The sequence below is a fragment of the Oncorhynchus nerka genome, linkage group LG5 (genome assembly GCF_034236695.1).
Source record: "Oncorhynchus nerka isolate Pitt River linkage group LG5, Oner_Uvic_2.0, whole genome shotgun sequence".
In the NCBI taxonomy this organism is placed as follows: Eukaryota; Metazoa; Chordata; class Actinopteri; order Salmoniformes; family Salmonidae; genus Oncorhynchus; species Oncorhynchus nerka.
In genome coordinates, this window is record NC_088400.1 from 39,866,526 (window position 1) to 39,892,935 (window position 26,410).

Here is a 26,410-nt window from a genome sequence, read left to right on the forward strand (position 1 = left end):
AGTATGACATTGTTGCCGCCTGTAGCATTGAACGCAAGGGAAGCCAGCAAGCATTTGGCCTCCCTTGATACATATTTAAAAAATAAATTATAACCAATCAGCGTTGAGATAAACGAGCTCAACTGTGAATGGTCCTGGTGTACCAAAAAACGATTATAACAGTGATCCTGATCCAACCATAAATCCATACATTGTGCGCCTGGTCTGATCGGAAGTTCAATATGTAGCTAGATGTAGTAGGCCAACGTTAACTAGTTGGCCTGGCGCAACATTGCCTATGAACGGAAGTTAGGCTAGCGAGCGAGAATTTTAGCCAGGTAGCCTAGGACAACAAAAACTAAAAGCGTGCACTGTATGACAGAGTCATAGGACCGTTTAGGCAAGGAGGAGGATGTCATTGGCGTTTCTTGTTTTTGAAATCTTGTTTTTTGAAATCTTTTAGAAATCTTTTAGTTGTCACTGTATTAAACTAAGCGGAGGTGATTTGATAAATCTGAAATGGTGGTGAAATAGTGGAGGCAGCTCCTGTTTTCTTTTCAACTTGCAGTAACTCTCTGTGGTTCTAAACCAATAGTTGTTTAGTGGTCCGAGCATGTGGGAAACATTAACTTGCTTGACCATGGTGTAGGTCATGTAACTGTTTGTTACATGCAATAAGCTTCGTGGACTCCGCCTTCGGCCTATATTGTCTCTGCCTATATATCATGGTGGGAAGGCATGTAACTAACAGGTTATTGAGCAACCAACGCAATTATCACAAAACATAGGCTGTAATATGGCTTTTTCCCCCCTGGCTTGGCTTCCCTGGTGATTTTACCCACACACCACTACCGAGTGGATAGTGCTGAAACAATGACGTAATATCTGAACCCTGTCACCGTTATGCACGTTTGTCACATCTTGAGTTATAAGATTTGTAGAACTACCTCAGGATTTCACTCAATTTACTGTAAGTGCTGCTTAACCAAATGAACGCTGTAAGTGCTGCTTAACAAAATGAACGCTGTAAGTGCTGCTTAACAAAATGAACGCTGTAAGTGCTGCTTAATTAACAAAATGAACGCTGTAAGTGCTGCTTAATTAACAAAATGAACGTTGTAAGTGCTGCTTAACAAAAATGCTTAATTAACAAAATGAACGTTGTAAGTGCTGCTTAATTAACAAAATGAACGTTGTAAGTGCTGCTTAATTAACAAAATGAACGTTGTAAGTGCTGCTTAATTAACAAAATGAACGCTGTAAGTGCTGCTTAACAAAATGAACGTTGTAAGTGCTGCTTAATTAACAAAATGAACGCTGTAAGTGCTGCTTAACAAAATGAACGTTGTAAGTGCTGCTTAATTAACAAAATGAACGTTGTAAGTGCTGCTTAATTAACAAAATGAACGCTGTAAGTGCTGCTTAATTAACAAAATGAACGCTGTAAGTGCTGCTTAATTAACAAAATGAACGCTGTAAGTGCTGCTTAATTAACAAAATGAACGCTGTAAGTGCTGCTTAACAAAATGAACGCTGTAAGTGCTGCTTAATTAACAAAATGAACGCTGTAAGTGCTGCTTAATTAACAAAATGAACGTTGTAAGTGCTGCTTAATTAACAAAATGAACGTTGTAAGTGCTGCTTAACAAAATGAACGTTGTAAGTGCTGCTTAATTAACAAAATGAACGCTGTAAGTGCTGCTTAACAAAATGAACGTTGTAAGTGCTGCTTAATTAACAAAATGAACGCTGTAAGTGCTGCTTAATTAACAAAATGAACGCTGTAAGTGCTGCTTAACAAAATGAACGCTGTAAGTGCTGCTTAATTAACAAAATGAACGCTGTAAGTGCTGCTTAATTAACAAAATGAACGTTGCTTAATTAACAAAATAAGTGCTGCTTAATTAACAAAATGAACGCTGTAAGTGCTGCTTAATTAACAAAATGCTTAATTAACAAAATGCGTTGTAAGTGCTGCTTAATTAACAAAATGAACGTTGTAAGTGCTGCTTAATTAACAAAATGAACGCTGTAAGTGCTGCTTAATTAACAAAATGAACGCTGTAAGTGCTGCTTAATTAACAAAATGAACGTTGTAAGTGCTGCTTAACAAAATGAACGCTGTAAGTGCTGCTTAACAAAATGAACGCTGTAAGTGCTGCTTAATTAACAAAATGAACGCTGTAAGTGCTGCTTAATTAACAAAATGAACGCTGTAAGTGCTGCTTAATTAACAAAATGAACGTTGTAAGTGCTGCTTAACAAAATGAACGCTGTAAGTGCTGCTTAACAAAATGAACGCTGTAAGTGCTGCTTAATTAACAAAATGAACGTTGTAAGTGCTGCTTAATTAACAAAATGAACGTTGTAAGTGCTGCTTAATTAACAAAATGAACGTTGTAAGTGCTGCTTAATTAACAAAATGAACGCTGTAAGTGCTGCTTAATTAACAAAATGAACGTTGTAAGTGCTGCTTAATTAACAAAATGAACGCTGTAAGTGCTGCTTAACAAAATGAACGTTGTAAGTGCTGCTTAATTAACAAAATGAACGTTGTAAGTGCTGCTTAACAAAATAACGTTGTAAGTGCTGCTTAACAAAAATAACGCTTTAGAATCGATGCTCAGTCACTAGCATGGTGCACGAATGTTCACTACAAATGCAGTGGTCCCTTTTCCAGTTGTTGCACAACGACTCCGTCTGTTTATCTCAGCGTGACATCATTCGAACAAATTCTGTGAAACGTGACAGAGAGAGGAAAAGGAAAAAGTATTATCCTCTACACAAACCAACAGAAAAGCTGAAGCCACTGTTTCTGACAAACATAACTCAGTACTGAAACTTCACACACGCACACACACGCGCGCATACATGCATACACGCACACGCACGCATATGGGGATTTTAGGTCCCCACAAGGATAGAAGAATCAACCCACACACACCCTCAAAGTTGACCAGTCCATCCCCGTTGAGGTCCACATCCCGGAGGATCTCATCAATCTCTCTGTTTGTCAGCTGTTCTCCCATCAGTTTCTTCATGGCCTCCCTAAGCTCCATTATACTGATCTGACCATCACCGTTAGTATCGAACTGAGAGAGGGAAAGAGAGAGACAGAGACAGAGAGACAGAGAGACAGAGAAAGAGACAGAAGAACAAAGAAAGAGAGAGAGAGAGAGAGAGAGAGAGAGAGAGAGAGAGAGAGAGAGAGAAAGAGACAAAGACAAAGAGAGAGACAGAGAAAGGGAGAGAGGAGAGAGGATATAGTGACAGTTACTCACATTGAGAGAGACCGCAACCTTTTCTGTCAGCTTTGAGCCCACACAATCTGAGAGAGAAAGACTGACCTCCTTGAATGCGTCTCGCAGTTCTTTCACTCCGATCATATCTGCTGTCTCTGCCAGCATCTTTGGGCCCATCAGCTCCACAAAGTCCTCAAAGTCTAGTTTGCCCCCACCTACAGACCAGAAGAAGAAAAAAATATGTATATATATATTTTTTACATTTCTTTTAAATTTCTTTAACTTTTATTTAACTTGGCAAGTCAGCTAAAGACAAATTCTTATTTACAATGACGGCCTACCCCGGCCAAACCTGGACGACGCTGGGCCAATTGTGCGCCGCCCTATGGGACTCCCAATCACAGCCGGATGTGATACAGCCTGGATTCGAACCAGGTACAGTAGTGACGCCTCTTGCACTGAGATGCAGTGCCTTAGACCGCTGCGCCACTCGGGAGCCCTCGGGAACACGACTACTATTACTCACAGTTACATTATGGATACGGCTAATGTCTTTCTTTACTGACTCCGTGCTTCCTGGGTCCATCATTCGTTGTAATAACACCACTCTAGAGTTTCAGATATTCTATGATTCTGTGGCGTTTCCCCCGTCTCATGTTGATGATGACGTCAGACTCACAGATGGACTGGCCAAGCTCGATGAGCTCCATCTCTGTGGGCATGTAGCCCATGGTCCTCATGCACTCTCCTAGGTCCTTGTAGCTGATGTAGCCATTCTTCTTCTTATCAAACTCCAGAAACGCCTCGCGGAGCTCTGCGCGCGCACACAGGCACAGACATACAAGCGCACACACAGGGTAAGAATTGGATCATCTACACTGAAACACGTGTAGTGGTTTATGATTATGACTATGTCAGATAGAGGGGTGTAATCTACCTTCAATCTCCTCGGGTCGTAGGTCCCTGTCCTGTCGGAGGTAGCAGAGGGACACACATAAGCAGACTGGTAGTTGCACATGAACACACACACACACCACACCACACCACACACTCACACATGTACATCACAAACACACAAGACTTAATGACAACAACACAGTCTGTTTACACACGTAGCCACGATCAGACCAACGTACGCCGCATGCCTCTACGCTGACACAAACACCGCAGTCAAATGCACAGATGAAAATCTAAAGGTCGACAAAAGCACAAATGTCCAACCATTGATATCCTGAAATGCACAACGCACTTCAATCACAAAGACAATGGGAGCCAATTGGCCAAAGGCAGCAGGGGGATGAGAGGAAAGCCGGGGTAGAGAGACAGAAGGTCTGCTGTTTGGTTTCCTTTGATGAAAGAGAAGACTTTTTAAGGCAGGGCCGTACATGTGATTTGTAGCGGGCCAGTAGACACACATTAGTAGAAAGAGTAAACCAGGATGCTCTGCAAAGTCAGACTAAATAGGATATCTATCTGGTACATTACGTCTAAAGGATAGGGATATATCTGAATCTAAATGTATACAGATGACATTGTGAGAGACATTTGTTTGTGTTATGGAACGGGTAAAAAATACTTTTACGTCTACGTAAATCACCATAGGGAGGGTTGCCCCTGGCAACAGCTGGAGATTAGGAGATTTGGGAGGTTTAGTATGAGTGAGACCCTTGTACACATCATTTGCATTGTCGGTGCAACCACGCACACACTGTAGGTGGTGCCTGTTCCGGTGTGGTACACTATAGGAAGAGAAAATCCCTGTAGTTCTATTTTTCTTTATAGCCTTTACCACAGATGTTCTTCTTTGGAGTCTCCCTGTATATGATCTGCTCTGAGTGGACAAAACATTAGGAACACCAGCTCTTTCCATGACATAGACTGACCAGGTGAATCCATGTGAAAGCTATGATCCCCTTATTGATGTCACTTGGTAAATCCACTTCAATCAGTGTAGATGAAGGGGAGGAGATTTTTTAAATATTTAAGCCTTGAGACAAGTGAGACATGGATTGTGTATGTGTGCCATTCAGAGGGTGAATGGGTAACACAAAATATTTAAGTGTCTTTGAACGGGGTATGGTAGTAGGTACCAGGCGCACCGGGTTGAGTGTGTCAACAACTGCAAAGCTGCTGGGTTTTTCACGCTCCACAGTTTACCGTGTGTATCAAGAATGGTCCACCACTCAAAGGACATCCAGCCAAACTTGACACAACTGTAGGAAGCATTGGAGTCAACATGGGCCAGCATCCCTGTGGAACGCTTTCGACACCTGGTAGTGTCCACGCCCCGACGAATTGAATCTGTTCTGAGGGCAAAAGGGGGTACAATTCAATAGTAGGAAGGTGTTCCTAATGTTTTGTACACTCGGTGTACACAGCGTGCCAACACATCAAGGTTTGGTTCGCCTCCTCTCAGACTATTTTACACTGTATCATTTATATAGCAAGTTTGATTGGTTGTCCCATGATGGTTATGAAAGTGAAATGACAACTTAATTGTGGAGAGACTATCACGTGGTGAAAATGAAGTGACATAACGATGATGACGTGTGTGTGTGTGTGTGTGTGTGTGTGTGTGTGTTAGTGGCGTTGTGTGCGTGAATGATTTAGTATGCATTTGTAAGTGTGTATGTGTGCGTGTGATGAGTGTGTCCGTGTTCACTAGTGCGTGTACGTACGATCTGGCTGCTTGCAAAGCCCTGTTTGAGGAAGATGCAGGCAGGGCCCACGATGCTGTGTAACACGGTGCAGTTCTGGACCAGCGCAGACAGGGGCGCCTTAAAATCCTTGTCTTCGCCCGATTCCTCCTCGCCCTCCGACCGTGGCCCCTCCTGGCCCCCTGTTCCCCGCTTGTCCCCCCGGGGCTCGACGGCCCCCTTAGAACCAGAATCATGCAGAACTAGTGAACCCAACAGTCGTTGGTTTCACACTCTGTTTCATTCTCTGTCTGCTGGGGTCTGACAGCCAGCTGTCCACAGCACTAGTCCTCAGGGAGATCAGATGTTGAAACAGCACACAGTACAGGAAAGGATTGGCAATCTCTTCTCTTTTAGGAAGTTTAACTCTGCCTGTCTAAACCCTGTCAGCCAGTAGCTCATCAGCCTAATAAGTAGAACTCTCTGTCTGTTTACATGGCGGTATGTGTATTGGTTACAAGAAGCCATGCTTCCCCTCTCTCTCTCTGTCCCGGTCTCTGTCTCTCTTCCTCTCTCTCTCTCTCTCTCTGTCCCGGTCCCTGTCTCTCTTCCTCTCTCTCTCTCTCTCTGTCCCGGTCCCTGTCTCTCTTCCTCTCTCTCTCTCTCTCTCTCTCTGTCCCGGTCCCTGTCTCTCTTCCTCTCTCTCTCTCTCTCTCTCTCTCTGTCCCGGTCCCTGTCTCTCTTCCTCTCTCTCTCTCTCTGTCCCGGTCCCTGTCTCTCTTCGTCTCTCTCTCTCTCTCTGTCCCAGTCCCTGTCTCTCTTCCTCTCTCTCTCTCTCTCTGTCCCGGTCCCTGTCTCTCTCCTCTCTCTCTTCTCTCTCTCTCTCTCTGTCCCGGTCCCTGTCTCTCTTCCTCTCTCTCTCTCTCTCTCTCTGTCCCGGTCCCTGTCTCTCTTCCTCTTCTCTCTCTCTCTCTCTGTCCCGGTCCCTGTCTCTCTTCTCTCTCTCTCTCTCTGTCCCGGTCCCTGTCTCTCTTCGTCTCTCTCTCTCTCTCTGTCCCAGTCCCTGTCTCTCTTCCTCTCTCTCTCTCTCTCTGTCCCGGTCCCTGTCTCTCTTCCTCTCTCTCTCTCTCTCTCTCTCTCTGTCCCGGTCCCTGTCTCTCTTCCTCTCTCTCTCTCTCTCTCTCTCTGTCCCGGTCCCTGTCTCTCTTCCTCTCTCTCTCTCTGTCCCGGTCCCGGTCCCTGTCTCTCTTCCTCTCTCTCTCTCTGTCCCGGTCCATGTCTCTCTTCCTCTCTCTCTCTCTCTCTCTCTCTCTCTCTCTCTCTCTCTCTCTCTCTCTGTCCCGGTCCCTGTCTCTCTTCCTCTCTCTCTCTCTCTCTCTCTCTCTGTCCCGGTCCCTGTCTCTCTTCCTCCCTCTCTCTCTCTCTCTCTCTCTGTCCCGGTCCCTGTCTCTCTTCCCCTCTCTCTCTCTCTCTCTCTCTCTCTCTGTGTCCCGGTCCCTGTCTCTCTTCCTCTCTTCCTCTCTTTCTCTCTGTCCCAGTCCCTGTCTCTATCCCCCCCTCTCTCTCTCTGTGTGTCCTGGTCCCTGTCTCTCTTCCTCTCTCTCTCTCTCTCTGTCCCGGTCCCTGTCTTTCTTCCTCTCTCTCTCTCTCTCTCTCTCTCTCTCTGTCCCGGTCCCTGTCTCTCTTCCTCTCTCTCTCTCTCTCTCTCTCTCTGTCCCGGTCCCTGTCTCTCTTCCTCTCTCTCTCTCTCTCTGTCCCGGTCCCTGTCTCTCTTCCTCTCTCTCTCTCTCTCTCTCTCTCTCTGTCCCGGTCCCTGTCTCTCTTCCTCTCTCTCTCTCTCTCTGTCCCGGTCCCTGTCTCTCTTCCTCTCTCTCTCTCTCTCTCTCTCTCTCTCTCTCTCTCTCTCTCTGTCCCGGTCCCTGTCTCTCTTCCTCTCTCTCTCTCTCTCTCTGTCCCGGTCCCTGTCTCTCTTCCTCTCTCTCTCTCTCTCTCTCTGTCCCGGTCCCTGTCTCTCTTCCTCTCTCTCTCTCTGTCCCGGTCCCGGTCCCTGTCTCTCTTCCTCTCTCTCTCTCTCTGTCCCGGTCCATGTCTCTCTTCTCTCTCTCTCTCTCTCTCTCTCTCTCTCTCTCTCTCTGTGTCCCGGTCCCTGTCTCTCTTCCTCTCTTTCTCTCTGTCCCAGTCCCTGTCTCTATTCCCCCCTCTCTCTCTCTCTGTGTGTCCTGGTCCCTGTCTCTCTTCCTCTCTCTCTCTCTCTCTCTCGCTCTCTCTCTCTCTCTCTCTCTCTGTCCCGGTCCCTGTCTCTCTTCCTCCCTCTCTCTCTCTCTCTGTCCCGGTCCCTGTCTCTCTTCCTCTCTCTCTCTCTCTCTCTCTCTCTCTCTCTCTCTCTCTCTCTCTCTCTCTCTCTCTCTCTCTCTCTCTGTGTCCCGGTCCCTGTCTCTCTTCCTCTCTTCCTCTCTTTCTCTCTGTCCCAGTCCCTGTCTCTATTCCCCCCCCCCTCTCTCTCTGTGTGTCCTGGTCCCTGTCTCTCTTCCTCTCTCTCTCTCTCTCTGTCCCGGTCCCTGTCTCTCTTCCTCCCTCTCTCTCTCTCGCTCTCTCTGTCCCGGTCCCTGTCTCTCTTCCTCTCTCTCTCTCTCTCTCTCTCTCTCTCTCTCTGTGTCCCGGTTCCTGTCTCTCTTCCTCTCTCTCTCTCTCTCTCTCTCTGTCCCAGTCCCTGTCTCTCTTCCTCTCTCTCTCGCTCTGTTTTTCAAGTCTCAGTTTTGGCTCAGTGTTGGATTGGGGTGTTCATTCGGCTAAGTGTTCAGGCCACAGACACTCAGCTCACCTCAGGGACTTAGCACAATGTTACATAACACACTTACAGAGTACGTCTAGTCAATAACTACTCTACGTGTGACTCGAGTATTAAGTTGATAAAACCAGTATAAAGAACTCCTCATTCTTGGAGATAATCAAAGAAAGGTCTCCACCGTACTAATACCGCCGATGCAGAAACAGTATGCAGACAGGTGAAAAAGAAGTGTCATGGATTGCCTCTGCTGGAGTTGTTCAGAAGAATTACGTTAGATTGTTTCAGATCAATGTTGTGACAGTCCTTTAGATCAATAGCAAAGTTGTTTAGAAGCACACAGGACCTGTTCTCAATGGAGAACATATACAGAGCAACTACATGTAGTCAATATCTTCATGATACTCCATGCATTAACATATAGGCAAGGAAATAGCAAGCAAGCAGAAGCTTCTCTCGTCCCATATCTTTGGAAAAGCAAAAGCAAATGGAACTGCCCTTACCTTTTTCGTTTTGTTTTTCATGGATGGCTTGGTACAATTCCCCATCCCCTATCCTCGAAGTGAAGTAACACTCTATCCTCCCTCTCTCGTCCCTCCCTCTCGCTTCTGTTTTCCTTCTTGCTCTATTTTCTGTCTTGCTCTCTCGCTCCACCCCTGTCGGTGGAGTTTTAAAGGTCCCACCCAACGTTGGAGCTCTGAGGTGGGGTCCAGGGCATCCTATCACCCATCGTGGTCTGAAGAGTGGTGTTCATATCAGAGATGAAACTCCTGATGTGTGTTTTTCTTTTTTTTACTATGGTTGCCTATAAACAAACATAAACCTAGCCCACTTCTATGTCTGTACAGAAAAGAGCTGCTTGACATTTTGTCCATGTGTGAATTACTCTCTCTCTCTTTCCTACCCTCAATTTTACCCCGTCTTTTAATCCCTTCTCTCTCTCTCTCTCTCTCGCTCTCTCTCTCTCTCTCTCTCTGTCTCTCCCCCTATCTCTCCCCCTATCTCTCCCCCTCTCTCTCTCCCTGGAGCAAGGCTTGTTATACCATAGAAATGACTACATATATGTAGGGTGATGAGAGGCAGACGGAGAGAGAGAGAGAGAGAGAGAGAGAGAGAGAGAGAAGGAGGGAGAGACAGAAAGAATTAGAGGAGGCAAACGCAAAGGATTTAATCCCTTTCCCTGCATTTCAGATTAAAGGGAGAGATGGAGGGGTAAGAAGAGAAACTGATAGAGTAAGGAGATTGAGGGGAAGAAGAAATTGAGTCCAGGGTGGAGAGAGGGGTGATGCAAGATGAAAAGAGATGGTGAGAAGGTAAAAGTGGAGGACTGATGGAGAGACAAGGATGGACTTTTCCCTGAGTGACAAGGAAAGAGGAAATGAAACTGGCCAAGGGATGAAAAGCAATGAGAAAGCCATAAGAGGACAAAACAGAGAGAAAGCAAAATAAAGAGAAAATGAATGAGGAAGAAAAGGACCAAGAGTGAAACAGATGCTCAAACAGCCTGGGAGCTGTGGTCTTGGGCTACCATTGGATGTGTGTGTCTGTGTTAGAATTACACACACACCTTTAACTGCATGTGTGTGTGTCTGTGTTAACCCTATCCAAACTAAATACACGCATTACAGTAGACTGTTCTGATTGGTCTGTTTTAGCATTGATAAAGGCTTCAGAGGCTATCATTGGATGTCAAATGCAGTATTATCTCTGATTGGTGCACGATAACAACATTACAGAGGCTCTAATGCTCTAAATATAATATCAGACACGCCAGGACAAGACCTCAACTGGGTTTCTGTGCCACAACACTGACTCACATGACTAAATACATACTATGACAAGTGATGGGAATGACATGCAGTATAAGGAGAGAGAGAGAGAGAAGAGAGAGAGAGAGAGAGAGAGAGAGAGAGAGAGAGAGAGAGAGAGAGATCTATTGGATGTCTGTGTTGTCAACCAGGGCAGATGTTTAACATACTGTAGCTTGCCTTTGTACATCTTAAAACAAATGCACACTCCTGCTGATGAACCTCAGGTTTTGGGTGGAAGGCAAAGGCAAGGGTCCATAGACGCTGGTGTAAGGTCTGATTTGTGTTTCACCCCCATATGGCTAAGCTTAGGACTGGGAAAAGGTAAGCCAGATCTATGCCCATTGGTGCTTAGCGGGACCCAACCACTATCCAGAGAGTTCCATACCCTCAGAGGTCAGGGCAGAGGTCAACAGAGGGGTGAACTCTAGGATAGGCCTGGTCCTCCAGCTGGGACTTGGTATGACGCACAGCTGTGGAACTAAGTACTTTGGCAACTTCCAGGCTATTTGGTAACGTGTGTATGTGCATGTGTTTTACAACAGTGGGATATACATTGTGTGACATTCCGTGAACACTCGAAGACGAGGATTATCCGATTGTAACTTGGCTTCAAATTCTGCCAAATATTCATTCAATATTTGGTTATACAGTACTGTAGATTGGTAATGTTCCTTTTTACTCCCTATGACCCTCTCCCTCCCCCTCTCTCTCTCTCTCTCTCTCTCTCTCTCTTCCACGGCCACACAAACCCAGACGTATGGCGATAGTAGTAGAAAAGAAGTCAGAGTGCTAAGATTGACTGGGTGACAGATGTCTGTTACGAGATCAACTGACCACAGTTCCTCTGTACTTTTGGGGACAGATTTGGGCTTAGACCAAGTGAACATTTTGGATAAATCCTCAGCAAGTACTAGTGTCTAACTCTAACAGGTATAAGTCTCGTATCCAAGTATTGCTTTGTTTTGTTTTTGCGCTGACACACTAACTCTAATTACAATGAAATGTACCAATCAATCAAATGTATTTCTACGTAAGCAGTGACAGTGTGCCTAGTCAGGGGCATGTTGAGGTCAGTTCTATGCTGCAGTGTCAGTTTATTACCACTAGAGGGCAGCTTCTGCAGGGCAGTACTTATCCCTTAAGTATTTGGCAGAATTTAAAGCCAAATTAAAGATGGTAATCCCCTCATCTTTAAGTGTTCATGGGGAATATATCCTGCTAAGAATGCTATTTATATACCCCCCCCCCCCCCCCACACACACACACACACACACCAAAGATTATGCCAATATGGTGCTTCATTCGAACTCTTAGCCGGCCTAGTTAGTAAACATCATTTGGTCCCGGTTCAAGTGATGAGTCGCTCTCATTGGACAGAGACCAGTGGTTGCAGAAGGACCAGTAACTGCATCTATCTCCTAGACATGATAAGAGTTATTGCCTAAGAGGTTGGGTCTAGTCCTGAGGGTTAATCAGGTCTAGGCCCAGGGCTAAATCCCAGGATTACTGTTATTCATTATTCACTGTGTATTATTCCTCGTGTCACTATTTCTATTTTCATGATATTTTTTATATTTCACTCTGCATTTGTTGGGAAAGGACCTGTGAGTAAAAATGTCACTGTTAGTCTATAGCTGTTGTTTACAACACATGTGACAAATCAAATTGGATTTGGGGACAAGTCACTGATACAACCAACGCCCAAGACTGATTATCTATCTAGTTGTTATTTAAGTATTGATAGTGTCAATTAATCATGTGACTGTTGGGGTTTCTGCTTCTGTGTGTTCTCAACATGATCTGTTCTCAATCAGGTGTCTCACACGCACGCACGGACACACACATACACACACACACACACACACATACATTGTGACAGACTCAGGTAGACATGCGTCATGCAACATTACTCTAATCCTTGACTGGAAGTAAGACTCTGGTCACTATGGCGATATGCGTGTAGGAGCCGGTAATTATGTTGAGCTATTGTGTTCTGATCAGGTCTTAGATACTGACACTAGTATCCAGTAACTCAACCTGTCTATCAGAAATTGAGAAAGAGAAAGAGTGGAAAAGGGAGGAAGGAGAGGGAGTGAAAGACTGAGAGGGAGGGTGGAGAGGGAGTGAAAGACTGAGAGGGGGATGGAGAGGGAGTGAAAGACTGAGAGGGAGGATGGAGAGGGAGTGAAAGACTGAGAGGGAGGATGGAGAGGGAGTGAAAGACTGAGAGGGAGGGTGGAGAAGGAGTGAAAGACTGAGAGGGGGATGGAGAGGGAGTGAAAGACTGAGAGGGGGATGGAGAGGGAGTGAAAGACTGAGAGGGAGGGTGGAGAGGGAGTGAAAGACTGAGAGGGGGATGGAGAGGGAGTGAAAGACAGAGGGGGGATGGAGAGGGAGTGAAAGACTGAGAGGGAGGGTGGAGAGGGAGTGAAAGACTGAGAGGGAGGATGGAGAGGGAGTGAAAGACTGAGAGGGAGGATGGAGAGGGAGTGAAAGACTGAGAGGGAGGGTGGAGAGGAAGTGAAAGACTGAGAGGGGAATGGAGAGGGAGTGAAAGACTGAGAGGGAGGGTGGAGAGGGAGTGAAAGACTGAGAGGGGGATGGAGAGGGAGTGAAAGACTGAGAGGGAGGGTGGAGAGGGAGTGAAAGACTGAGAGGGAGGGTGGAGAGGGAGTGAAAGACTGAGAGGGAGGATGGAGAGGGAGTGAAAGACTGAGGGAGGATGGAGAGGGAGTGAAAGACTGAGAGGGGAATGGAGAGGGAGTGAAAGACTGAGAGGGAGGGTGGAGAGGGAGTGAAAGACTGAGAGGGAGGGTGGAGAGGGAGTGAAAGACTGAGAGGGGGATGGAGAGGGAGTGAAAGACTGAGAGGGAGGGTGGAGAGGGAGTGAAAGACTGAGAGGGGGATGGAGAGGGAGTGAAAGACAGAGGGAGGATGGAGAGGGAGTGAAAGACTGAGAGGGAGGATGGAGAGAGAGGAAGTGAACGACAGAGGGAGGATGGAGAGGGAGTGAAAGACTGAGAGGGAGGATGGAGAGAGAGGAAGTGAACGACAGAGGGAGGATGGAGAGGGAGTGAAAGACTGAGAGGGGGATGGAGAGGGAGTGAAAGACAGGGAGGATGGAGAGGGAGTGAAAGACTGAGAGGGAGGATGGAGAGAGAGGAAGTGAACGACAGAGAGAGGATGGAGAGGGAGTGAAAGACTGAGAGGGGGATGGAGAGGGAGTGAAAGACAGCGGGAGGATGGAGAGGGAGTGAAAGACTGAGAGGGAGGATGGAGAGAGAGGAAGTGAATGACAGAGGGAGGATGGAGAGGGAGTGAAAGACTGAGAGGGAGGATGGAGAGAGAGGAAGTGAACGACAGAGGGAGGATGGAGAGGGAGTGAAAGACTGAGAGGGAGGATGGAGAGGGAGTGAAAGAATGAGAGGGGGATGGAGAGGGAGTGAAAGACTGAGAGGGGGATAGAGAGGGAGTGAAAGACTGAGAGGGAGGGTGGAGAGGGAGTGAAAGACTGAGAGGGAGGGTGGAGAGGGAGTGAAAGACTGAGAGGGAGGATGGAGAGGGAGTGAAAGACTGAGGGAGGATGGAGAGGGAGTGAAAGATTGAGAGGGGAATGGAGAGGGAGTGAAAGACTGAGAGGGAGGGTGGAGAGGGAGTGAAAGACTGAGAGGGAGGGTGGAGAGGGAGTGAAAGACTGAGAGGGGGATGGAGAGGGAGTGAAAGACTGAGAGGGAGGGTGGAGAGGGAGTGAAAGACTGAGAGGGGGATGGAGAGGGAGTGAAAGACAGAGGGAGGATGGAGAGGGAGTGAAAGACTGAGAGGGAGGATGGAGAGAGAGGAAGTGAACGACAGAGAGAGGATGGAGAGGGAGTGAAAGACTGAGAGGGGGATGGAGAGGGAGTGAAAGACAGCGGGAGGATGGAGAGGGAGTGAAAGACTGAGAGGGAGGATGGAGAGAGAGGAAGTGAATGACAGAGGGAGGATGGAGAGGGAGTGAAAGACTGAGAGGGAGGATGGAGAGAGAGGAAGTGAACGACAGAGGGAGGATGGAGAGGGAGTGAAAGACTGAGAGGGAGGATGGAGAGGGAGTGAAAGACTGAGAGGGAGGGTGGAGAGGGAGTGAAAGACTGAGAGGGAGGATGGAGAGGGAGTGAAAGACTGAGAGGGGGATGGAGAGGGAGTGAAAGACTGAGAGGGAGGATGGAGAGAGAGGGAGTGAAAGACAGAGGGAGGATGGAGAGGGAGTGAAAGACTGAGAGGGGGATGGAGAGGGAGTGAAAGACAGAGGAAGGATGGAGAGAGAGGAAGTGAACGACAGAGGGAGGATGGAGAGGGAGGAGTGAACGACAGAGGGAGGATGGAGAGAGAGGGAGTGAAAGACTGAGAGGGGGATGGAGAGGGAGTGAAAGACAGAGGGAGGATGGAGAGAGAGGAAGTGAACGACAGAGGGAGGATGGAAAGAGAGGGAGTGAACGACAGAGGGAGGATGGAGAGAGAGGGAGTGAAAGACAGAGGGAGGATGGAGAGAGAGGAGTGAACGACAGAGGGAGGATGGAAAGAGAGGGAGTGAACGACAGAGGGAGGATGGAGAGAGAGGGAGTGAAAGACGGAGAGGGAGGAAGGAGAGAGAGAGAAAGACAAAGAGGGAGCGAAAGATGGAGAAAGATACAAAATAAAAGGTACAGTAGAAAGCAGTGGAGTCTGGTGGGAGGAGCTATAAGAGGACGGGCTCATTGTGGCTGTAATGGGATAAATGGAACGGTATCAAATGGAAACCACATGTTTGACTTAATCCAATTTATTCCATTCCAGCCATTTCAACAAGCCCATCCTCCTATAGCTCCTCCACCAGCCTCCACTGGTGAAAGATAAAAAAGAGGGAGGACTTGAGAGGATGAGTATGGATATTACTGTATTACTGTGTATGTATTTGAAGGGAAAATATAGACTTTGTGTGTTTGTATGTGAGCTTGTTTTGTTTATGTAGGTGTGGATGTAGATGTTTATGCAAGCACCAATCTGTTCTCACATGTTCTCAATTCTTAGTGTGCTGTCGGTAAATGGATCACAAATGGATTATATGAGGTGCAGTGGGGTGTCCAGCATACTGGACATTTATAGATTTTGTCCGTTTGAGCACCACATGAGCTTCTCCTCTCCTCTCCTCTCCTCTCCTCTCCTCTCCTCTCCTCTCCTCTCCTCTCCTCTCCTCTCCTCTCCTCTCCTCTCCTCTCCCCTCCCCTCCTCCACCCTTTGGCTTCTCTCCCTCTCTCAAACACTCACCATATTGCTTCACTGCTACTACCAATGACCTCTTTACCATTTTCCATTGCCATTGATTTCCTAGCTCTCTTTATCTTTCCTAACCTTCTTTATCTTTCCTAGCTCTCTTTATCTTTCCTAGCTCTCTTTATCTTTCCTAACTCTCTTTATCTTTCCTAACTCTCTTTATCTTTCCTAACTCTCTTTATCTTTCCTAACTCTCTTTATCTTTCCTAGGTCTCTTTATCTTTCCTAGGTCTCTTTATCTTTCCTAACTCTCTTTATCTTTCCTAACTCTCTTTATCTTTCCTAACTCTCTTTATCTTTCCTAACTCTCTCTATCTTTCCCAACTCTCTTTATCTTTCCTAGCTCTCTTTATCTTTCCTAGCTCTCTCTATCTTTCCTAGCTCTCTTTATCTTTCCTAACTCTCTTTATCTTTCCTAACTCTCTTTATCTTTCCTAACTCTCTTTATCTTTCCTAACTCTGTTTATTTTTCCTAACTCTCTTTATCTTTCCTAGCTCTCTTTATCTTTCCTAACTCTCTTTATCTTTCATAACTCTCTTTGTCTTTCCTAGCTCTCTTTATCTTTCCAACAGAATCAATCTCTTTTCTCCAACAAAATCAATGAGTTGACCTATCATGGGGTATGAGTCTTTACTATTAGGTGTGAGTCATTGTCTTTGATGTTTCAGACTACAGGAAGTCTGCAGTAACTCAGTGAGTCAGAACCAGTGCCGAGTAGAGAGCAGGCCAGGATGTGGCGGACAGGGCAGGGCAGGGCAGGGCAGGGCAGGGCAGGGCAGGGAGAACTGGACCCCTGAGGGCAAACCTACGGTTCTCCTTCCCCCAAGACTCTGAAGCCATGGGCATGTTGTGTTGTGTAGTGAGTCGTGTCATGCTTTTATCGTGTGGTGGGTGGTGCTAGCCGCTGATACAGTGGGTGGGGATGAGAACAGTTTGGTGTTCATAAGTCCTGGGGCGTAACATGATATCTGTTACGGATTACACTTTCATAATGTAGCGGATGGCAACGAAAGAGCTTAAATGCTCATGCTGCTACCACATGAACCCTGAACACAGAGCTAAACAACACAACTCTGTTAGCATCAAGGCTAACATTAGATCAAGGTCCAGTCTGACTATTAGCATGAGCGCTAAACAAAATACACACCATAAACTGTCCAGTTTGTGTGGCTTAGGTCAGAAAATACCATGGGACATAGGATATAGCATAAGCAGCTACCGTAGAGTATTGGGACAGTGTCAGCATTTGCATTTGGAGCAGAGGGGCTTAGAATTTCAATTGGGACCTGGGTAGATTTCAATCATGCCTTGGTGGATGGGCATGGATGGACACACACACACACACACACACACACACACACACTCACTCACTCACTCACACACAGATACTCACACTCATGGCTAAAGCAGGTCATCCTGGTTCTTACCGGTCCGAAAGCTGGGTCCATTATAGGCAGCAGGTCTATCGGCTCCTTCTCTTGCTGCTTCTGACCACCCGTCCTCATCATATCTGCCACCTTGTCCTCCACATCCAGATCCTCCTCTTCGTCCCCTGTACCCCTCTCTTTGTCCCTCGCTGACACGGGGAAGGGGGTGGGGTTCTGGCTGCACCACCTACCATGGGGGGGCTTGACTCCAGCCGCTGAGACCTCAGGGACTCCACTCTGCTCACTGGACCGCCTCCTCTGCTTATTCTGCTGTTTCTGGACCTTCTTACTGATCGCTGCTTTTACCTGCGTGGGGAAAGTACAGGGTGAAAGATTCGTTCGAGCCACATTGATACTGATAGTCAGGAGCAGAGTCAAATTCAATACTAAAGTTTCATAGAAACTTTTAATATGATAAGATGTTATTTCACATTGAACAATGAAGAGTAATGGAATAATGAATACATTTGTGTCTGAGGTTAAATTTGCGGGTTAAATTCTCCCCAAAATGATTTCATCCCATAACCTCTGACAAACCCTTAAGATTCCCTGGTTTCATATATCTGAAGTCCCTACCCCCTTATTTCACCTTTATTTAACCAGGTAGGCTAGTTGAGAACAAGTTCTCATTTGCAACTGCGACCTGGCCAAGATAAAGCATAGCAGTGTGAACAGACAACACAGAGTTACACATGGAGTAAACAATTAACAAGTCAATAACACAGTAGAAAAAAAGGGGGAGTCTATATACAATGTGTGCAAAAGGCATGAGGTAGGCGAATAATTACAATTTTGCAGATTAACACTGGAGTGATAAATGATCAGATGGTCATGTACAGGTAGAGATATTGGTGTGCAAAAGAGCAGAAAAGTAAATAAATAAAACAGTATGGGGATGAGGTAGGTGAAAATGGGTGGGCTATTTACCAATAGACTATGTACAGCTGCAGCGATCGGTTAGCTGCTCAGATAGCAGATGTTTGAAGTTGGTGAGGGAGATATACTGTAAGTCTCCAACTTCAGCGATTTTTGCAATTCGTTCCAGTCACAGGCAGCAGAGTACTGGAACGAAAGGCGGCCAAATGAGGTGTTGGCTTTAGGGATGATCAATGAGATACACCTGCTGGAGCGCGTGCTACGGATGGGTGTTGCCATCGTGACCAGTGAACTGAGATAAGGCGGAGCTTTACCTAGCATGGACTTGTAGATGACCTGGAGCCAGTGGGTCTGGCGACGAATATGTAGCGAGGGCCAGCCGACTAGAGCATACAAGTCGCAGTGGTGGGTGGTATAAGGTGCTTTAGTGACAAAACGGATGGCACTGTGATAGACTGCATCCAGTTTGCTGAGTAGAGTGTTGGAAGCCATTTTGTAGATGACATCGCCGAAGTCGAGGATCGGTAGGATAGTCAGTTTTACTAGGGTAAGCTTGGCGGCGTGAGTGAAGGAGGCTTTGTTGCGGAATAGAAAGCCGACTCTTGATTTGATTTTCGATTGGAGATGTTTGATATGAGTCTGGAAGGAGAGTTTGCAGTCTAGCCAGACACCTAGGTACTTATAGATGTCCACATATTCAAGGTTATACACTGCTCAAAAAAATAAAGGGAACACTTAAACAATACAATGTAACTCCAAGTCAATCACACTTCTGTGAAATCAAACTGTCCACTTAGGAAGCAACACTGATTGACAATACATTTCACATGCTGTTGTGCAAATGGAATAGACAACAGGTGGAAATTATAGGCAATTAGCAAGACACCCCCAATAAAGGAGTGGTTCAGCAGGTGGGGACCACAGACCACTTCTCAGTTCCTATGCTTCCTGGCTGATGTTTTGGTCACTTTTGAATGCTGGCGGTGCTTTCACTCTAGTGGTAGCATGAGACGAAGTCTACAACCCACACAAGTGGCTCAGGTAGTGCAGCTCATCCAGGATGGAACATCAATGCGAGCTGTGGCTAGAAGGTTTGCTGTGTCTGTCAGCGTAGTGTCCAGAATATGGAGGCGCTACCAGGAGACAGGCCAGTACATCAGGAGACGTGGAGGAGGCCGTAGGAGGGCAACAACCCAGCAGCAGGACCGCTACCTCCGCCTTTGTGCAAGGAGGAGCAGGAGGAGCACTGCCAAAGTCCTGCAAAATGACCTCCAGCAGGCCACAAATATGCATGTGTCTGCTCAAACGGTCAGAAACAGACTCCATGAGGGTGATATGAGGGCCCGACATCCACAGGTGGGGGTTGTGCTTACAGCTCAACACCGTGCAGGATGTTTTTCATTTGCCAGAGAACACCAAGATTGGCAAATTCGCCACTGGCGCCCTGTGCTCTTCACAGATGAAAGCAGGTTCACACTGAGCACATGTGACAGACGTGACAGTCTGGAGACGCCGTGGAGAACGTTCTGCTGCCTGCAACATCCTCCAGCATGACCGGTTTGGCAGTGGGTCAGTCATGGTGTGGGGTGGCATTTCTTTGGGGGGCCGCACAGCCCTCCATGTGCTCGCCAGAGGTAGCCTGACTGCCATTAGGTACCGAGATGAGATCCTCAGACCCATTGTGAGACCATATGCTGGTGCGGTTGGCCCTGGGTTCCTCCTAATGCAAGACAATTCTAGACCTCATGTGGCTGGAGTGTGTCAGCAGTTCCTGCAAGAGGAAGGCATTGATGCTATGGACTGGCCCTCCCGTTCCCCAGACCTGAATCCAATTGAGCACATCTGGGACATCATGTCTCGCTCCATCCACCAACACCACGTTGCACCACAGACTGTCCAGGAGTTGGCGGATGCTTTAGTCCAGGTCTGGGAGGAGATCCCTCAAGAGACCATCTGCCACCTCATCAGGAGCATGCCCAGGCGTTGTAGGGAGGTCATACAGGCACGTGGAGACCACACACACTACTGAGCCTCATTTTGACTTGTTTTAAGGACATCAAAGTTGGATCAGCCTGTATTGTGTTTTTCCACTTTAATTTTGAGTGTGACTCCAAATCCAGACCTCCATGGGTTGATACATTTGATTTCCATTGATAATTTTAGTGTGATTTTGTTGTCAGCACATTCAACTATGTAAAGAAAAAAGTATTTAATCAGAATATTTCATTCATTCAGATCTAGGATGTGTTATTTTAGTGTTCCCTTTATTTTTTTGAGCAGTGTATATCAGTCCTTCCATCTTCTTACCCTCAACTCCCCCTAATACACAGCAGTGAGCCCCTCACACACACACACACACACACACACACACACACACACACACACAGACATATAGGCACATAATATAATCAGAAAAACAAAAAGACGCTAAAGCATCTAAGTTTGTTTATTAGAGGTAGAGAGAACATTCTAAAAACATTCTAAAAACATTGTGTAATTAACTGTAAATTAAGCATTCACACGAAAACAAACAAACACACACACACACACACCTGTTTTGCTGTTTTCTCCTGCGGCGTGCTCATCCCTTCTGTAACGCCTCCTCCGGCGGAAGATTCCTTCTGAATGATCATGAACATCTCTGTGTCGTTTGCTTACGCCTCCCTCCCTCCCTCCCTCCCTTTCTCTATCTATCTATCTATCTATCTATCTATCTATCTATCTATCTATCTATCTATCTATCTATCTATCTCACTCCTCTCTAGTTTTCCTGGTGGATTTATTTTAGATACCTAAAACTGACTTGATTAGTTCTATATTTACTAGTTCTAATTCCTGCCTTGACTTGCTTTCTTATCCATCCAATGCTATAGACCTCTCTCCAAAGTTTAAAATCAGAAAAAATGGCTAAATATTTCGAAATAAAATCGTCCACATTTTTTACTTCCTCGGTTTCCCTCCCCTATTCTCATCCCCTTTTCCCCCGGTCTCCATCTATCCCCCTGTTCAGTGGATGTTAGCGCGTGGCTCTCTCCATCTCTTGTCCTGTGTCCAGGTGAGTGGGTTTTATCATCAGGTGTCCTGTAGCTCAGGGATTGAGTTCCTGCACCTCTGCCCTTCTCGCTGTCTCTGAGTCCCTCAGGTGTCACAGTATCTCTCTCTCTCTACCTACCAATTTCTCCATCGCTCCCCCAACCTGTCCCTATTTTCACCTCTCCCTCTCTCACACACACACACTCTCTCTCTCTTTCCCCTTTTTCCAGTATCTCTATCATGTTGCCTGTCTGTTTCCTGTTTTGTGCAGTGATATGTTGTCTACCCCGGTTGACATGTGTTTAACCTACTCACTTCCTCCATCCTCGCTCTGTCCTTTTTCTTGCCTCCATCCCTCTCTATTGTGACCCTCTGTGTCTCGCCCTGACAATAATCCTCTGCGTTTACTCTCTCTCCCCCTTTTTTTCTGTCACTCAATCTGTCCCCAATCCTCTGCCCCGTCATATTCCAGGCCTTTGTTGGAACGCAAATTGGATTCTGGGTGAGGTGTTCAGGTCAGCCTTTCATTTGCTAAGGGAGGAGGAGGAGGAGGAGGAGGAGGGAAGGGGGGCTGCGTACAGATTTACAGAATGATTTGCTGCATAGGAGATAAAAACATGACATGGCATCCCCATCCAAAACGAACATGCATGAATAAATGCATCATGTAGGCATGACTAAACACACACACACACACACACATCCTGGCTACTGAGGGTATAGTGTTTCAGCGCGCGCACACACACACACACACAGCTTGCCTACTGAGGGTATAGTGTTTCAAAACACATACACACACACACAGCTTGCCTCCGTTTCATTTTTAGACACTGCAGTGTAACTATAAGCTCGTCCTTACACGGACATGTCTGACGGCTCCACAGATACGTAATTCCGCTAAAAGCATCTATAAATAACACTACCTCTCTGCTCTTCCTCTCCAACTATCCTTCTCACTCCAATTCCAGTGGGGGGCTGGTGGGAGGAGCTACAGGAGGACGGGCTCATTGTAAAGGCTGAAATTTGAAGGAACGGATCGGAGTCAAACATGTGGTTTCCATATGTTTGAAGTGTTTGATACCATTCCGTGTATTCTATTCCAACCATTACAACGAGCACGTCCTCCTTTAGCTCCTCCCACCAGCTTCCATTGGCTTAGGCCTCGTAGATCGATTGTGAAGGCGCACAAATGAAGTAGTTCATGGATAAATGGTGAGCATCACTCTATCAATCAGTTTCAGTTCACTAAACAAGGACTATAAAATACAACCTAGCCTTATACGGCTTGTTCGACTTCCTACATCTAAGTGTATGCACAGTTGAAGTTAGAAGTTTACATACACTTAGGTTGGAGTCATTAAAACTTGTTTTTCAACCACTCCACACATTTCTTGTTAACAAACTATAGTTTTGGCAAGTTGGTTAGGACATCTACTTTGTGCATGACACAAGTAATTTTTCCAACAATTGTTTACAGACAGATTATTTCACTTATAATTCACTGTATCACAATTCCAGTGGGTCAGAAGTTTACATACACCAAGTTGACTGTGCCTTTAAACAGCTTGGAAAATTCCAGAAAATTATGTCATGGCTTTAGAAGCTTATGATAGGCTAATTGAAATCATTGAGTCAATTGGAGGTGTACCTGTAGATGTATTTCAAGGCCTACCTTCAAACTCAGTGCCTCTTTGCTTGACATCATGGGAAAATCAAAAGAAATCAGCCAAGATCTCAGACAAAATATTGTAGACCTCCTTGGGAACAATTTCCAAATGCCTGAAGGTACCACGTTCATCTGCACAAACAATAGTACGCAAGTATAAACACCATGGGACCACGCAGCCGTCATACCAATCAGGAAGGAGACGCGTTCTGTCTCCTAGAGATGAACGTACTTTGGTGCCAAAAGTGCAAATCAATCCCAGAACAACAGCAAAGGACCTTGTGAAGATGCTGGAGGAAACAGGTACAAAAGTATCTGTATTCACAGTAAAATGAGTCCTATACCGACATAACCTGAAAGGCCGCTCAGCAAGGAAGAAGCCACTGCTCCAAAACCGCCATAAAAAAAGCCAGACTATGGTTTGCAACTTGCAAAGATGGTACTTTCTGGAGAAATGTCCTCTGGTCTGATGAAACAAAAATAGAACTGTTTGGCCATAATGGCCATCGTTATGTTTGGAGGAAAAAGGGGGGGGCTTGCAAGCCGAAGAACACCATCCCATCCGTGAAGCACGGGGGTGGCAGCATCATGTTGTGGGGGTGCTTTGCTGCAGGAGGGACTGGTGCACTTCACAAAATAGATTGCATCACGAGGAGAAAAATTATGTGGATATATTTAAGCAACATCTCAAGATATCAGTCAGGAAGTTAAAGCTTGGTCGCAAATGGGTCTTCCAAATGGACAATGACCCCAAGCATACTTCCAAAGTTGTGGCAAAAGGACAATAAAGTCAAGGTATTGGAGTGGCCATCACAAAGCCGTAACCACAACCCTATTCAAAATTTCTGGGCGTGTGCGAGCAAGGAGGCCTACAAACCTGACTCAGTTACACCAGCTCTGTCAGGAGGAATGGGCCAAAATTCACCCAACTTATTGTGGGAAGCTTGTGGAAGGCTACCCGAAACATTTGACCCAAGTTAAACTATTTAAAGGCAATGCTACCAAATACTAATTGAGTGTATGTAAACTTCTGACCTACTGGGAATGTGATGAAAGAAATAAAAACTGAAATAAATAATTCTCTCTACTATTATTCTGACATTTCACATTCTTATAATAAAGTGTTGATCCTAACATTGTGTGGTGATCCGAATTTTTACTAGGATTAAATGTCAGGAATTGAGAAAAACTGAGTTTAAATGTATTTGGCTCATGTAATGTCTTTATGTTAGTTGTGTCTGCATGCTTAATCACGCATGGAACATTTCCTAACAGATTATAAAGTATTCTATTTTATTGGCCCTACTGCTTTCTTGACCTCTGACCCCTCCATTCACCCCTCCTTTCTTAGCCATTATTAACCCCTTTCCGGCTGTAAGAGAAGTTGATAGTATGCAAGCTGAAGGCTAAGCGTACGTTGCCAAACATTTAGCCAGTTCCTAATGAGGTTTCCATTAATCACTTTAAGCCTATCTTTCTCCCTTGTGCAGTCATTCATTATTGATGGGGGGAGCACAAACTCAGACTGGGGGAGAAAAGAGATCAATTATGGTAAGGGGGGGGGGGCTCTGAATGACATTTATTAAACAATGGAAATGTCTCTGAAATGATACCCAAGGTTGTTTATTCTTCCAATCAAAAAACAAAGTCCTCTCATTGATCCCAGAGATCTACCTGTAAGCCTACGACAAGATCTCATTTTACAGAGAATGAGAGATGGAGGGAAGAAAGGAGAGAGGGAGGTGAGGGATGGATAAACAGTCATGCAAAACGGAAGGCTCGTGTTACTGCATGTAGATTAGCCTCGGAGTGATATCTCATTACAGATACTATAGACAGAGGAACTAGGTGAACCTTAATAATTAATTTGTTTGTTAATTAAAGAAGGGATAGACAAGGAACTCACGATGGGCCCGATTCAGACTTCAGATAAGTAAACTTAACATGGACTTAAGTCAATAAAAATAGTTTAGTGCCCCTTCTGAGGATACAATAGTCCCTTTTCCAGTACACAACACACTGACGTCACGCACATAAACTAAAAAAAAAAGTCCCCTTTTCAAGACCCTGTCTCTCAAAGATCATTCGTAAAAATCGAAATAACTTCACAGATCTTTGTTGTAAAGTGTTTAAACACTGTTTCCCGTGCTTGTTCAATGAACCATAAACAATTCATGAACATGCACATGTGGAACGGTCGTTAAGACACTAACTGCATACAGACGGTAGGTAATTAAGGTCACAGTTATGAAAACTTAGAGGCCTTTCTACGGACTCTGAAAAACACCAAAAGAAAGATGCCCAGGGTCCCTGCTCATCTGTGTGAACATGCCTTAGGCATCCTGCAAGGAGGCATGAGGACTGCAGATGTGACCAGGGCAATAAATTGCAATGTCTGTACTGTGAGATGCCTAAGACCGCGCTACAGGGAGACAGGACGGACAGCTGATCGTCCTCGCAGTGGCAGACCAAGTGTAACAACACCTGCACAGGATCGGTACATCCAAACATCACACCTGCGGGACAAGTACAGGATGGCAACAACAACTGCCCGAGTTACACCAGGAATGCACAATCCCTCCATCAGTGTTCAGACTGTCTGCAATAGGCTGAGAGAGGCTGAACTGAGGGCTTGTAGGCCTGTTGTAAGGCAGGTCCTCACCAGACATCACCGGAAATAATGTTTCCTATGGGCACAAACCCACCGTCACTGGACCAGACAGGACTGGCAAAAAGTGCTCTTCACTGACAAGTCGCGTTTTTGTCTCACCAGGGGTGATGGTCGGATTTGTGTTTATCGTTGAAGAATGAGATTTACACCGAGACCTGTACTCTGGAGCGGGATCAATTTGGAGGTGGAGGGTCCGTCACGGTCTGGGACGGTGTGTCACAGGATCATTGGACTGAGCTTGTTGTCATTGCAGGCAATCTCAACGCTGTGCGTTACAGGGAAGACATCCTCCTCCCTCATGTAGTACCTTTCCTACAGGCTCATCCTGACATGACCCTCCAGCATGACAATGCCACCAGCCATACTGCTCGTTCTGTGTGTGATATCCTGCAAGACAGGAATGTCAGTGTTCTGCCATGGCCAGCGAAGAGCCCAGATCTCAATCCCATTGAGCACGTCTGGGACCTGTTGGATCGGAGGGTGAGGGCTAGGGCCATTCCCCCCAGAAATGTCCGGGAACTTGCAGGTGTCTTGGTGTTAGAGAGGGGATAACATCTCACAGCAAGAACTGGAAAATCTGGTGCAGTCCATGAGGAGGAAATGCACTGCAGTACTTAATGCAGCTGGTGGCCACCAGATACTGACTGTTACTTTTGATTTTGAACCCCCTTTGTTCAGGGACATATTATTCAATTTCAGTTAGTCACATGTCTGTGGAACTTGTTCAGTTTATGTCTCAGTTGTTGAATCTTGTTATGTTCATACAAATATTTACACATGTTAAGTTTGCTGAAAATGAACACAGTTGACAGTGAGAGGACGTTTATTTTTTTTCCTGAGTTTATGTGTGCGACTCTTTGCGGCAGAAAGAAAGTCATCGCCATCTGCGCCCATTCAACATAGTCTAGATTGATGTTTTTATTACTTCTAAATAAAATAACTTTTTAGGGTTCTCATATGCTTACATTGATGTTTTGATTTTTGCTTAAACCGT

The 26,410-nt window shown here is 45.9% G+C and overlaps 1 protein-coding gene across 1 annotated transcript; it reads right to left on the bottom strand.

The window, feature by feature from the left end:
* Positions 1–2,479: 2,479 nt before the first annotated feature.
* Positions 2,480–20,696, bottom strand: LOC115129482 (calcium-binding protein 2-like). The gene is made up of 7 exons (XM_029659873.2): positions 20,599–20,696; positions 17,171–17,476; positions 4,159–4,189; positions 3,901–4,035; positions 3,327–3,436; positions 2,924–3,071; positions 2,480–2,714 (listed from the first exon to the last, which is right to left on the bottom strand). Exons 1-7 carry the CDS (start codon positions 20,683–20,685, stop codon positions 2,689–2,691), a joined length of 843 nt encoding a protein of 280 aa, XP_029515733.1. The 5' UTR covers positions 20,686–20,696; the 3' UTR covers positions 2,480–2,688.
* Positions 20,697–26,410: the final 5,714 nt, after the last annotated feature.

Bases quoted from the DNA above. Each gene is read 5' to 3' on its own strand.
- LOC115129482 (XM_029659873.2), bottom strand. From the start codon at position 20,685: ATGTTCATGATCATTCAGAAGGAATCTTCCGCCGGAGGAGGCGTTACA. The intron at 17,477-20,598 runs GTGTGTGTGTGT...TTCCCCACGCAG, and splicing joins AGGAGAAAACAGCAAAACAG to GTAAAAGCAGCGATCAGTAA. The intron at 4,190-17,170 runs GTAAGAACCAGG...TACCTCCGACAG, and splicing joins TGGACCCAGCTTTCGGACCG to GACAGGGACCTACGACCCGA.